This window comes from Fistularia commersonii, chromosome 33 (genome assembly GCF_037954325.1).
Source record: "Fistularia commersonii isolate RoL2024-O1a breed Wild chromosome 33, RoL_Fcom_v1.0, whole genome shotgun sequence".
NCBI lineage: Eukaryota > Metazoa > Chordata > Actinopteri > Syngnathiformes > Fistulariidae > Fistularia > Fistularia commersonii.
The window spans coordinates 7,407,257-7,422,548 of record NC_141316.1 but is presented as its reverse complement, the minus strand read 5'-3'; the positions used below and the strand labels follow the sequence as shown (position 1 = coordinate 7,422,548).

The 15,292-nt window shown below is 43.8% G+C and overlaps 2 protein-coding genes across 2 annotated transcripts in view; both read left to right on the top strand.

Moving 5' to 3' along the window:
* The first annotated feature begins 7,012 nt into the window (after window positions 1–7,012).
* On the top strand, window positions 7,013–11,059 carry LOC147214844 (transformation/transcription domain-associated protein-like). The gene is made up of 9 exons (XM_086140248.1): window positions 7,013–7,042; window positions 7,154–7,264; window positions 7,466–7,570; window positions 8,049–8,132; window positions 8,294–8,350; window positions 8,456–8,581; window positions 9,587–9,664; window positions 10,179–10,267; window positions 10,778–11,059. The coding sequence occupies exons 1-9, from the start codon at window positions 7,013–7,015 to the stop codon at window positions 10,908–10,910; spliced, it is 813 nt and encodes a 270-aa protein (XP_085996374.1). The 3' UTR covers window positions 10,911–11,059.
* Window positions 10,977–15,292, top strand: part of trrap (transformation/transcription domain-associated protein) — a 78,673-nt gene continuing 74,357 nt past the window's right edge. The window contains exons 1-6 of the mRNA XM_086140246.1: window positions 10,977–11,000; window positions 12,535–12,673; window positions 13,156–13,234; window positions 13,798–14,032; window positions 14,110–14,446; window positions 14,689–14,786. Of these exons, the coding sequence (XP_085996372.1) occupies window positions 10,977–11,000; window positions 12,535–12,673; window positions 13,156–13,234; window positions 13,798–14,032; window positions 14,110–14,446; window positions 14,689–14,786 (912 nt within the window). The remainder of the gene's footprint in view (window positions 11,001–12,534; window positions 12,674–13,155; window positions 13,235–13,797; window positions 14,033–14,109; window positions 14,447–14,688; window positions 14,787–15,292) is intronic.

Here is a 15,292-nt window from a genome sequence, read left to right as displayed (position 1 = left end):
CAATAAAGGAAATAGATGCAAATAAACAAGACTATGTAAAATATATACAGCAGAATACAAAATCTATAAATAAAATAAATGCCTTATGCGGGGAATGGTTATGGAAATAACAGGTGGGTATGAAAAATGAAATGATAAGTAAGGTGTCCTGGAGAATATAAAAATATAATATAAATATTGCATGGGTGAGAGTGGTAGGTAGAGATGGAGGTAGTGGGGTAGTGCAAAAAATATTTTTGTGATGCCTGTATGCTTCAACAGCATGCACTATTCAAAGAAATGTTGGTGCTGTGTTTCTTACCACATTTAAAAATAGATAAAATAGGAATCATGCGTGGAGTCTCCATGTTCTCCACACATAAGCGTGGGTTTCTTCTGGGTTTTCCATTTTCCTCTCACATGTTCAAAAACATGCAGGGGGTCAATTGGAGACCCTAAATTGCCCAGACGTGCCAAAGAGAGAGTGAGTTGTCTTATTTCTCTCTATGAAGCGAGAGTGAGAGGGTGAATGGTTGTGCATCCCTACATGTGATCAACTGGGCAACCGGTCTTTGGTTAAACCGACCTCCCGCCCAATGACAGCATCAAAGACCAAGAAAAAGAAAAAAAAACACGCACATCCGGTGCCTAGTTAGGGATGGGTGCTGGACAAAAAAAGTCAACTGAATAGAGGTTTGAAAAAAAAAAGCACACAAAAAGTGCTCTAAAAAGAAAGATATATATACATATAGGCTCCAGCATCCCCGTGGCTCTGAGTGCGGGATAAGCGGTGTAGATCGTGAATAAATGAATGAATGATTGAACATTACCCGTCGTATCTCAAAACAAGTTTGACGACCCGCCATAGGATGTAATGATGCTGTGTAAAATGGATCCAGGGAGTTTGAAAGCCGCTATATGTGAAAGAAAAAAGAAAGAAAAGAAAAAATAAGGAAGAGAAGGATGGAAAGGAAACAGCAGCATCCGGTGACAGTAACTAACCATCGACACCTGCAGCCTGTGGTATTGGATTTGGGGCGAAGCTGCAGCAATCCAATTACCATCTCGATGGCAGACTCTGGCTACCTTGTTAAAGGGAATACTTCACTCGACCATCACACTTATTTTCTGGTCACCAGGCGACCAAGACAAATGGCACCCAGTAGTCGGAGCTCATCTACGGCTGATTGAGCGACTCGTACAAACGGGCAACACAGCTTCAAGAAGAGAAGATCCATTATACGATTTTAATTTCTAGCCGTCCAAACCAAAACGGGAAGACGTTCTCTTCTTTTATGCGACTATCGATCCGGCTAATTCACAGAGATCATTTCATTACGCAGATCCCGGCCCTCTGGAGTGAATGTGCACGGCGGCTTCAGCCGCATAAAAAGATTTCCCGTGTATTGGTGATTCATACCCGATCTCAAGGAGAGTGCACTTCTTTCTGTATGACAAATAATGCCGATGTGATCCGCCTGCATCATGAGGGCATCAACAAGCGATGAGAAAACACAAATCTAATGGACAGATGAGTGTTTTTTGAAAGAAGGAAAACCGGCGTGTCATCTTCACCCCCCGCCCCCGGTAGAAAGCCCCAGTCAGAGAGCGAGGGGGCATTAACGAAAGAAAGAGGACCCTGCAATGAGCCGGAGACAAACATCTTTTAGTGGATGATTATAATGCGGAGAACAGAGTGTACAAAAGAGGACGAGAATGTCACATCGTATGTCGAATTATCGCTTATATTATATGTGACATTCACAAAGAAGAATGCGTGGCCCCGTAGTCTTCCCGCGGATGAAGAGCGCTCCCGGGCAGAGAGTTATTAATTAAAAGCCATCGACAAAGCTCGCGGGAAGCAGACAGTCTGGAAAGATTAGGCGAGCTAAATAATGACCGTCTTTCAACAAGACTTCATTATTTTCATCGCTATTAAATAAATTAAAAAAAAAAAAATCTCACGCCTGCTACATTTACACGAGTCCGTTTGTGAATCGCAGACCTGTGCACGGCAGATGTGTAATTCGGCGGCAATGAAACGGAGGAGGTTTCAAAATGACAATTAAGGGTCACACGTGCCGGTTATTTGACCTGTAAATGAGAAAGCAATCAGTTGCAATCAGTGACCTACGACAGCATGAACGGTTGTATGTCCCTGCATGACGTGTGAATGATAGGGTGAATGCTTGTATGTCTCTATTTGTGCCCTTGTGATTGGCGGGTGACTGGTTCCCGCCTTCCCCCCCCCATGGCTGCTGGGATAGGCTCCTGTCCCCTGCCACCTTGAGTGAAGGATAAGCGACATAGAAAATGAATGAGTGAATGCCTTGTATATACTGTTTTTCTTTTCATACTGTGGATGCTGCACAGCCAGAAAACCAAAAGTCATTGCACTGCACAGCTTGTGTTCTGCAACGACAATAAAGAGGGTTCTATTCTGAATCACCTAATACATGAGAAGGAATAAATCACAGTTTCTTTGCCAATGAAAAGACACCCGGAGGGCAAGCTTTGGTGACTGACTTGTCAGTTCAACCTCAAGGGCAAGATCACGGTTCTGGCTCCCCCTGCAAATCCACTCATCTCCTGAGTACACTCCTGAAGGGCAGAAAGACTATCAATAATCTACAAGAGATATTTTCATCCGTTGACCAATGAACGACAAAAAGCAGACGGGGAGAAAAAGCACAATTAGACATCCGCGGAGGGTCTCTGACAAGAGGTTCTCTTGTCGAAAATGTTTTGGTTGCAACTGGACTTGAATTTCTTCTCTTGAAGACATTTCGCCTTTTGTGCGAGAGGCTGCTTCAGTTCCATGGTCCATTCGTGAAGAATGGAAAGATTTTTTTCTCTCTTTGATATTCAAGTCCAGTTGCCGTGAAAAAGATTTCTAACAATTGCAGACATGACAAGGTCATCTGATATTGAGCAGGAAACAACCAGATGCTCAAAATGGCATCCAAGTTTTCCAATGACGTGACTGAATCCCACAGGTCTTTGTGTTTTGAAATAATATCATCAACACTTTATATGCATTATATAACACATGATTCAAACAATCTATATGCCATATTTTGTTTAAACAGGATTTCTGAATGATTTTTGAGAGCAAGCTCAATTGTGCAGAGTCCAATGGAGCCCAAAGGACCAGAGAAGATAGCTTACAGTAAAAGCCGTTGCTTTTATTTGTGTCATTGGCAGGGGTTACGAGGACATGCCCTCCGCTGGATTTGTCTGAAAATCCCTCGTGGACCCGTGATATCACACAAAACTGCAATATCCTGCACTCTCAACTCCTCGCAACCTTCTTCTAAATGGCGCGCATTTGTCTTTCTTTGTTTCAAGTCAGAGCGACTTCTCCAAAGTCCTGGTTATTGAAAATATAAGTTCTGAAGATGAAGATAAGAGACTAGTATCCTATATATCTCTCCCCTTTTTCTACCAGATAAAACCATGACAAGGAAGAGTAATGTTGACATGGTTGACTCTGTTTGCTCTGCGGGCTCACACCGGGTAAAAGTCAGGACGGGGTCCTCCGAGAAGAAGAAACTGAAATGGGACTAATGTGCAATGTTTATTTCAAAAATTCAATAAACATCGAAGGCGATGGTGATGCAGTGGTTAGCCTCTCTGCCTTTCTGACTGATGGCATTACACCTGGTTTATGGTTTCCTCCTACAGTCAACAAACATGCAGGGGCTTCACTGGAAAGTGAAGCATAAAGTGTCCGAAAGTATAAATGAAAGACTGAATGGGAGCGTCTCTATATGACATATGAATGGTTGTATGTCTCCATATGTGTGAATGAATGAGTGAATGTTGCATGTCTCTATTTGACATATAAATGGCAGGGTGAATGGTTTCATGTCTCAAAATGATGTGTGAATGAGAGAGTAAATGATTGTTAGGCTGTATGATGTGTGAGTGTTGTGTGTATCCATATGATGCGTGAATGACAGAGAGGAAGGTTTTATGTCTGAATTACATATGAATGAGAGGGTGAATGGTAGTATGTCTATTTGACATGTGCGTGAGGGAGTGAATAACTGTATGTCTCATATGATGTGTGAATGACATTCATATTATATGTGAATGACAGGGTGAATGGTTGCATATCTCTATATTACATATGAATATTCAAGGTTCAAAGTGTTTATTGTCATACGTACAGTGTAGAAACATGTTTCCCCATACAGTGAAATTCCTACTTTGCTGTCCGCAGTGCATTGGGATATGTGCTGGTAGAAGAGTGTAAACATTGCTATAAATATGATTATAGATATGAATGTAAACATATGATAGAACAATGAGTAGAATACAGTGCAATGAGACATTTGAGTGCAGCTTGGTGTGCAACTCACAAAGTGCAGGTGCAATATGATGCGTGAATGACGGGTTGAATGTTTGTAAGTCTCCATATGTCATGTGAATGACATTCATATAACATATGGACCAGAGGGTGAATGGTTGCATGTCTCTATATTACATGAATGACAGAGTGAATGGTTGCATGTCTCTATATTATATGAATGACAAAGTGAATGGTCGTATGTCTCTATATGATACGTGATTGACAGGAATGACCAATTTTGACGAAATGTTTTCCGATGTCTTCCCGAGCCAGGCTCCAAGGGGTCACATCCCCGGGCCGGGAGATCATTTCGGCAGATTCAAGAGAGTGTTTTGGTGTTTTACACTTGATCCAGTGTCTTGTTTTGGAGGTCTGACTATCTCCGTGCGGTCTCAGTCCTCCATCCATGGGCTGCCATCTTGTGGTGGACGCCAAGGAGACACCAACCATCTGACACCTGCTTCTGTTCAGGCAAAAATACAATTATCATTGAGTCAGTTTGTCAATTTAAGGACCATCTCTGGATTAGACAATGGCAATATACAAATCAGGGAGATGTTTACCCCTTTAAAACATTGTATTAATGCTTTTGTAATTATTTGACTGAAATGTTTAACCTCTGATCACCTTTTATCACCAAATATCGATGATTTGTACCGTTAAAGTGTGTTCCCGAACCTCACATGACAAAATGACCGACTCGACTTGCTCCAAAAGTTGGCAGATAAAAATCCCCAAGACGTGGAAAAGATGTCATATGGAGTCGCATGTGTTGAAAGGATATTCGGCGACTCCCGTGGTAGGTTGTGTGCCCGGAACCGGAGCCGGTTCTCCGGTACCGGCACATTTAACCCCCCCCCCTCCCCTCCCGGAGGCAGAAGACCGTCGAAAACGATGGTCATAGAGCTCCCGTTTCTCCGGAACATATCCTTCCGCTCAGAAAATAGAACCCCAAAATGCGTTTCACGAACAAGAAAACCGATATGATGCTAATGGGTTAATATGCATTTTAGTTATTGATACACTTTGCAGGATTTATCATTAAACTGCATCCATGCATATGTTTGTATCGCAGAGTCCGCCAAAAGCGGAGGAATATTATCATCCTCTCAATTCGGAAGCCCTTGGTAGCAGCGCGCCGCGCCGGATGCAGAGCAAGGGTTGTCCCTCTTGTCTGTGGAGCAGGGTGAGTGCTAATCGCTTACTTTTTCTGAAGCGTTTGGGTGGGAATGCACATTCTCTGCAGCCGCGCACTGGGTTGCAGTTTGTGGATGTGTTTAGATCTGTAGATTTTTACCCGTCTTACATTGAACTTCTAACATTTCCTCTTACCGGTGGATTTCCGACCGCATTCTTTCTTAGGCGAGCTAGCTTGCTAGCTAACAGCAGCCACATTTAATCGTCAATGTTCATACTTAAGCAGTGCTTACATATTTTTTGCCAATGCATACGTTTGCATTTGGTATCTATGATGGGAAGATTCACGTTTGGAGCTTGCAGAATACGATTTTAATTCGGGAATTTTAAAAAACTGCTCGAAACAGTGTGCCTGACGCGGAAAGTGACGTCATAATAAAGCGCCAGGTGTGTGTATTTGGGTCCTGTTTTTTTCGGCTGGTGTTGTTTTTGTTTTTCCGATGCAAACGTTATAACTGTCATTTCCAAATAGGGCAGACATTTGCTTACCTTTTCTTCACTTTTCCAGAAGATCGAAATCGGTCCATTGCTTCTTATAGAAGAATAATTCTTCTTTTAATTTATGAAATAATTATTATTAATTATTTGTCACGTTCAATTATGCATACAACACAACAACATTGAAATTTTTCCACTGCATTTAACCCATCATGGATGAACCAGTACCAGTAGGGGAGCGGTCAAGGGTTCAGTGTCTTGCTCAGCAACACTTTGACAGGCTAAGAGGAATGTGGGAATTGAACCAGGAACGTTCGGTTCCAAGGATGAGTTATTTCGCCCCTTTAGTCGGTTGTGTTTTCTCTCCCTGACACAGCGAGGCGGTGAGTGAGATCCCGCCTGAGCAGACTGGGGTCTGCCTCCTCCTCCGCCGTTTCCTCTTCCTCCTCTCCCTTCTACTACTCTTCCCGATTTTGCCTTGCCCAGCTGCCGAGATGGCCTTCGTACCGGCACCGAGCCCGACGGTGGTCGACCAGACCACTCTCATGAAGAAGTACCTGCAGTTTGTTGCAGCCCTCACGGACGCCAACACTCGTACGTGCATGGATGACAAGTGTGAACTTGGTTACAAGTGACTTAAACCAATTAGTTGTAGCAGGAAAAAGATCTCTCTCATTGGATGCTATAATAACACTGTACATTCATGGATAAAATTATGTTTTGGACATATTCAGATTAGCCACCTGTGTGCTTTGTGTGGGCAATGTGATGAGAGCGATGAACTTTAGTCCAGACAGAGGTACATGTGTACGTATGTATGTATGTGTGCGTGCGTGCGCGCTTGTGTGTGTGTGCATGAGTGCAAGGGTGACTCATAGTACCTTTGAATCAGTCTGGACACTGAAAGTAAAACTGATAAGATCTGAGAGTCCCAGCTGAGCACGCAGAGAGCGACCGTGAACAAGGAATGCATATTCATCAGCTGACGGAAATCATTTTGAAAGTCTGTCCTCTCAACTTTCAGCTGATGAAACGAAGCTCAAGATGATGCAGGAGGTCAGCGAGAACTTTGAGGTGAGCCGAGAACGACATCATTCTGTGTGAATGTGATGTGTTTTAAGAGGTGCTAAGCAAGCCACACAATGGACTTCAGCGCGGATATTTGAAGCGTCCTGCTCATTCCAGAATGTGACATCCTCGCCTCAATACTCCACCTTCCTGGAACACATCATCCCTCGCTTCCTCACATTCCTTCAGGATGGAGAGGTGCAGTTCCTTCAAGAAAAACCGACACAGGTATGTGTTGTCAGACCATATGTAAAGCCTCTCTTATACTTCTTACTAATGTCCAATTACACGCTGTTCGAGAGTTTGGCTGTCAAGAGATTTTGTCCATCAGTCGCTGACCTTCCCCACGGCTCGTCGCTAGAATGTGCAAACAGCAGAAATTCATGCCGAACGCTTCCCGTGTTTTTAAAAGTGCTTCTACTCATACAGCAACTGAGGAAACTGGTCCTGGAAATCATCCACCGCATCCCAACGAATGAACACCTCCGACCGCACACAAAGAACATCCTGTCGGTCATGTTTCGCTTCCTAGAGGTCAGTGCTCTGTCCTGCTGAAATGCACTTATTTTGTTTGTTTATTTGGCAGCGACTGACCCATAAAGAAGCGCGTCGCGTGTAAATTGGTGTTTAAGCCGTTCAGGCACCGAGTCTTTCTGTCTTCCGTCTGTTTTAAGCTTTTAGGATCACATCAACTATATGAAGCACTATCATTTCCTCTGCCTCATTCTGTCAACTTCAGTAATATCATCACTTAGGGGGGATTTTCTTAGAAAGTGCTGGGGAATAAAAATAAACGACCGGACAGATGCTGCGAAATCCTCCTCCTGGCAGTGATAGTGTTTTGTCTTTGTGTAGAAAGTTCTCATAAAATGACTCAAGTATTTGGGGCTGGATGTTGAGAGATTGTTGCTGGCTTGCATCTAGTTATTGAAAAGAGTGGTTAAATATTGATGCCGATGCCAAGGTGCACGTACAAGTGCATGGTCATTCCATGTTCTTTTTTTTTTAATAGATCGAAAGCGAGGAGAATGTGCTCATATGCCTTCGCATTATTATTGAACTGCACAAACAGTTTCGCCCTCCAATCTCTCAGGAGGTGAGTTTCTCCATCTATATAGCTTTGAAATTGCAGATTAATTCCTTTAGGGATGTCAGTTGAAATCCAGACATCGGTGTGATGTAGTCTCTTATTTTACAGATATTACTTTTACCTCCCCCTGATTTTCCTGTTTGTTTTATTCCCAATTTTCCTCTCAGATTCATCACTTCCTAGACTTTGTGAAACAAATTTACAAGGAACTCCCGAAAGTTGTCGTGAGTATTCCCAAGTGTTTCCGTCCGATTTGAGTACATTCTTACTCTCCTGGCAAATTCTAAACCCTTTATTTTCTGCAACGATCCCCCTCGTGCTGCAACCAGGCCAGGTACTTTGAGAACCCGCAGGTGATAGCGGAGAACACGGTTCCATCCCCGGACATGGTGGGAATGATCACCTCTGTGTTGGTCAAGACGGCGCCTGAGAGGGAAGACAGTGAAACACGAACGGTAAACCAAATATCCACTATTGTAACCATCAATGCAACATCTGCATTACCACCCCTGGCCACTAGGGGGCAGTGTCACGCCGTGTCTGTTCACAGACCCAATCCAAAAAACGCCCAGATAGACATTTTAGCTTATGTGACCATTTTTTTTCCTTTTCATTTAGTATGATAAAAGTATTAAACAAGCCTTTTGACCGGGAGTAGATAAAATCTAATGAGGCTTAATAAGAAGCCACTGGCTCATGGTGTATTTAGCTTTTGACATTTGTTAAATCCCAAACAAAGCATGTGATGGTTTTGTTTTGGAAAAACACTCTGTATGACCGGTTTGTAACAGCGAACCAATTGGGGTTTATTAATTCATTCAGGTTCAGCAATAACGGGGAAAAAAAGTACAATTTTAAATGCATCCTGAAGATAGTAACTGAATCACAGTATGAACTCAATTAGACCTTGTTCATTGTGGCATCAAGAGATCAACTCAGACAAGAAAAATAGGTGCGCCTCAACATACCTCGATTTGTGGTAAAATATAAACCAGAGATTTTATTCAAACTTTTTTTTTAAGCCATATTTTTACAAGTTTAATCACAAATGTTAAAGACCAGAAAATAAATACACCTCATCAGGCTTTTGTTTGGAAAAACAAAACCAAAATCTGTTTAAAACTGAACCAATTTGTTACGAACCGGCTCTTTATTGGCCTGGCTGTTTCTCGCGATCTGTATTTAATTGCCAAAATGCTGTTTTTAATGTAATATTTCTCCGCGGAATTTAATATTCCGCCTCTTCAGAGGCGGAATATTACATCAATTATTTAAACCTCAAGCAGCAATAATTGAATAAATAAGTTATTTTATTCATCCATTCATTGTCCTTTGCTTTGAGCGGCCGGCCAGAGGAGAAGACGATCCCGAGAGAGATGGCAACATTTAAAATGTGTGCTGCAAAGGTAATCATCCTCCTACTCCTCCTCATGCTCTGGACTGTTCTCCCTCTCATCCAGCACACCATCATCCCACGGGGGTCCTTGTCTCTCAAGGTGCTGGCAGAGCTGCCCATCATCGTGGTGCTGATGTATCAGGTGTGTGTTGCATCTTCCTCACACCGCCACTGGATCCCACCGTCTATTTATAGGAAATAACAATATGGCTAAATGGGCTGGTCGCTTTTTTTATTGTAAAATATGCTTAATAGGTATTTATTTGTTGGTAAAAATATATTATTAGATTAGATTCAACTTTATTGTCATGACTCATGTAAGGATACAGAGTAATGTAATGTAGTTAACATATAAGCAGAAGTGCATTTGTACAGAATGCACAGTATTTAGAGATAAATGCAGTAGTAAAGAATCAATGCATTTTTTTTTGTCACGGCTATTGCAAGTAAAGATCTGGGAAAAAATATGATATTATTGAGATATTATGTTCGATTGTTTGATTATCCTCTGTACATTCATATGGATGCGTCCCACAAAGGTCTCCACTGAAACTCTCAAATCTTGAATTAGTCTCCTGATATGCCAGGTTGTCCACATTCCAGAATGTTTTTTTTCTTTTTCCTCCTGCTGATCCTCTGTTTTCTGTCCCCCGCAGCTCTATAAGCTCAACATTCACAACGTGGTATCGGAGTTCGTGCCCCTCATCATGAGCACCATCATGCTCCAGGTGTCTCCACAGGCCAGGTGAGACCGTGGTGTGGGCGTAGCCATGCACAGCCAGGGAAGTGTGTCAAATGGGAGCCTTAGAGTGCCTTTAACTAACATCATTTTCCCCTTATAGCCTCTCTAAATGAGTTTGGGCCCATTCAATTCTAGAGAATAGCTGTTCTTTTACCTTTCTCCCTGAGCACCGAAGTCTCCGGTTGGTTAAAATTGTAGAACCGGCCTCGCGGGAGGTGAAATCCCGGCGAGTCGGACGGGGGCTGTGTTAAGCTTCCCGAACAAGAGGGAAATGGGGCAGAGTTAATTTGGGGGGGGGGAACAAACCCCCAGGCCTCCCTGGCAGGTGCGGAGGCTGGGTTTCGGTGACGCGGCATTAGCCGTGACGCGGGCCGGCGAGTCGTCCACGTCGAATCGACTCCCGTACGAAGACCCACCATTTCAACCGTCGTTAATCGTCGCCTACTGCAGACGCTGCGTCATTAATGCCTCTGATGGGACTCGATGCCTCTCGTATGTAAATGTCCCTCGCAGGCAGCACAAGCTTTACAACAAGGAGCTCTATGCGGACTTCATCGCCGCACAGATCAAGACCCTCTCGTTCCTGGCCTACATCATCCGAATCTACCAGGTACGTCCGAACGATGGAGCGCTGCTGAAGATATGAGGTCACGTGAACATCTCGATACCCCGTTCAGTTTTAATATATAAATTACAGTGTGTTCTTTTGGATATGGGCAGCACAGGTCAGATACACGTGAGCAAAATGACGCTACGTCACTCGTGACCTTTGAATGTATCATCTCAGTATTTCAGTTTGAATGTGGTTATTCTTGGCTTGATAATTACATTTGTGATGCCATTTTCCATTTTTCTGATCTCTTTTTTTTTTTTTTTTTTTTCCCCCTTAATTTTGCTCACACCTATACATAGCTTCTTGATTTTTGATTTCCTGATTCCCTTCCTTTGTCAAGATAATTGCCCTATTTTTGAATGAGAGCTAAATTTAAACTATTCAAATGTACTTAAATTACCCCTGCCCAAAAATACAGGAAGCGAATCAGATAGTTACCGTAGTTTCTGGACTATTAGCCGCTACGCTTTTCGCTTTGAACACTACAGATTCGTCAATGACGCGGCTAATTTACAGGCTAATGAGCTCCACGCTGCCAAAATATTTAGCCTCGGCACAATAAAATGACACATAGACAGCGCAGAACACACTTGTGTGGTTTACTCATGTGTGCAGGATAAAGATAAAGATAGTGACCAATTACTTTTCCTGGTAGGCTTCTTGTTACAGGCACTCTTTGGGGGGGAAAAGCATTTACGGTACATGTTTAAGTAAAAGTCAAAAAGATCTTTTCTGTGTAAATATCTCATGCTACAAATGGACACTTGTTGCTTATAGACAAGTGTGGTCTATATATATGCACATTTTTTTTTCTTTAACTTCAAATTTAGTGGGTGCAGCTTATACTCAGGTGCGCTCAATAGTCTGAAAATTACGGTATTCATTTCTGGATTCTGACAAATACAATTCTTTTTATAAAAAATGATATCTATATTTGACCTCATCTACACACCAGCTGACTCATCCATACATTAGTGAAACAAGAAATGCGTTTTGTTTGCTAAAATAAAACTTTACCTGTCAAGAGAAGCACCTCTCGAGAGTAAGAATTGTGCTTTTTTATATATTATTTCTGTGCTCCGCTGGATTCAGCTGATTGACAGTCGATGTAATGTGCTTGCATATGCAACGCTGAAGTTGTGACGGATACAGATAAAAAAAATAATAATAATAAGGCGCATGGAAACCTGAGTTAAAGCTGTCTTGAGTTTATCACCCTCAGAGTAGATGAATGGGCTGAGCTGCTGTGTCTCGAAACTGCACGTGCAGAACAGCTGACAAAAAGAAAACACCCCCAGGATTGGCACAGCTATGAGAAAAACACAGATAACAAAACCTTCAATCCCACCTGGAAGAATTTTAATTAGTATGTTCTGTGAGAGATTCAGTCCCCTGGTCCAGAAACGAAACCCTTTTTGAATTCCACAAACAGTCTGTGAATGATGGACGGCCGAAACGGTCGGTATCTACGAGTAATACCAATATTCAAAGTCCCAAAGAGAAGGAACAAACTGAAAATACGACGATGTCAAAACCACGGGTCTCCTGTGCATCCAGGAGAAAGCTTTGAAAACACGCGAGACAACTTTGCAATCTCCAACTCTACTTAAGGGAGATATGTACCAGTGCTGTAAATCGTGTGTGTTCTTCCATTCAGGACCTGGTGGGGAAGTTCTCCCAGCAGATGGTCAAGGGCATGCTGCAGCTGCTGACCAACTGCCCCTCTGAGACCGCGCACCTCCGCAAAGAGCTGCTCATCGCAGCCAAACACATCCTCACCACTGACCTACGCAGCCGTACGTACACGCGCGCTCCCACGCGACGAGGCGGCCCGTCCGATCCTTAATCCGAACGCGAGTCGGCGTCTTTGTCCACGCACGCCGCCGCCTCGGTCCTCTCAGCGCAGAGACCTCGAGAAACCCTACCGAAAAAATTGACATTTAAGGTGTTCGCGGTCAAAAGCGCGGCCGGTTTTGTCGCCACGTCACACTGTTGTTCACATTTCTGTAATAACATTTTTATTAGCTGTCAGACTGAGCCTGTGCGATCCAGATTTGAAGGGGTGGCTGAGCGGTAGAACGCGAGAGTGAAATAAATTGAATGAAAGAGCAGCCTTCCATTGGCGAAACCTTAAAACAACTGAGAACGTCGTGGCTGATTTGGATCCGTACAAAGTTTAAGAATCCATGTGACAAATATCCACCGAAGCAACGCGTTATGATTATTACGACATTTGAACGGAAAAGACATGGCAACGCACCTTCTCCATGTGTTTCAGAGTTCATACCTTGCATGGATAAACTTTTTGATGAATCCATCCTGATTGGCTGTGGATACACTGCCCGGGAGACTCTTCGGTGAGTCGTGTGTGCCTGTGTGTGTGTGTGTGTGAGATGATCATCATCATCACTCGATCTCCCTGGCAGCAATACCCTCTCATAGCGGGTGATTGCTCAGCCAGGTGCATGTTAAGTGTCTTTGCATATTAATCAGCCACAACTCAGTGCTGAAATTGTCAAGAGTGGCTGCCTGGAACAGCATCGAGGATCACGACCGTCAACTTGTCATGTACTCCCTGATCTCCAGAGGGCAGCTGCCCTCTCAGCTCCCGCCCGCAGGTCGATTTTTTTTTTAAAACCCTCTTGACCCCCTTTGGTTGCCAAACAACGGGCACACCTCTCCCGCATAATGGTTGTCATTCCACATTAGCATTGCCGGGAACAGTCCGACCCGGGAGGCCTATCAGTGTCACTTCCAAACTCATCTCTTGCTTTCTCCTCTCCGTGTGCAGAGATCAGAAACTCGCTGTCTTCACCCTTCTTTACTGCTCTTTTAATGTCAGCGTTCGCCGTCTCAGAACGGGAAAGTCATAACATCTGATGTATTATTTACCGTGCCCTCTTCTCTTGTCGCCATCCAGACCCTTAGCCTACAGCACGCTCGCCGACCTGGTGCACCACGTTCGCCAGAACTTGCCCCTGACCGATCTGTCCCTCGCCGTGCAACTGTTCGCCAAGAACATCGACGACGAGTCGCTCCCGAGCAACATTCAGACCATGTCCTGCAAACTGCTGCTCAACCTGGTGGACTGCATCCGCTCCAAATCCGAGCAGGAGAACGGCAACGGGAGGGACATCCTGATGAGGATGCTGGAGGTCGGCGGCGCAGAGATCGACGCGATCCGCTTTGGAAATGGTGAAGTCAATTTTCCCCTCCTCTCGTCCCTTCCCAGGTGTTCGTCCTCAAGTTCCACACCATCGCTCGCTACCAGCTCGTCTCCATCTTCAAAAAGTGCAAGCCGCAGTCGGAGCTGGGCGTGGTCGATCCGGGAGCCTTACCAGGGGTGCCGGCCACACCCACGCCTTCCACCACCCCCGCCATTCCTCCCCCTGCTCCGCCCACGCCCGTCAGCGGGGCGCCCCAGCCGCCCGCGACGCCCTTTGACCGGCCCGGCGAGAAAGAGGACAAACAGACGTTTCAGGTGTCCGACTGCCGCAGCTTAGTCAAGACTCTGGTGTGCGGCGTGAAGACCATTACCTGGGGCATCACCTCCTGCAAGGCCCCCGGAGGTGAGAGGGCACAGACGCACACTCTGCAGCCGTCAGAGCATCATCGTGGTGGGGGGAAGAAAAAATTTCGCTATTAAAATAGTCTCATATTTGATCATATTTTTACGACTTAATTTTTTTTCTTTCCAATTTTTTTATATCGTTCTGTTTGTAATGCATTTTTGTAACACGGGTTTTTGATCAGTGCTATTGTTTCCATAATCATAATAATCTTAATCCCAATGTATATTTTACTCTCCCAGAGGCTCAATTCATCCCCAACAAGCAGCTCCAGCCAAAGGAAACACAAATCTACATTAAGCTGGTGAAATATGCCATGCAAGCCTTGGACATCTACCAGGTACTACCTCAAAGCATTTTTACATCTTTACATCCAAGTAGGATTGAGCGATATTGGCAGAACATATTAATAAGTGTTATTAGCTATGCATGATATACTGCACCTTCTCGTCAGTATCACCATTATTGTAAGCGTTCACTTCGATTGTGGTCTGCAATGATCTATTGATATTGCACATTTAAACTGCCTTTCTTCGCTCCTCAAGATGAGAAACTAACAAGCCCAATTCTATTGCTGTCATTTGCATCATCATTCAACACCATGCAGTATGATTTGCACTTTTTTTTTTTCTTTTATCAGTCGTCCCTGTGTTCCATTGTGTTTATTTTCAGATCTGCACACATTGTTCCCTCCATTTAAAGAGCTCAAATGTTTCATTAGCAGCAGAAATTGAATTTATCCCACATAAAGCAAATATAAAAATATGGTTTATGTAACTGTTTTTTTTCTTCCCTTGTAATATTTACAACCTTCAGTTCTTTTTGGTTTCAGCGGTGTCGCCTTCT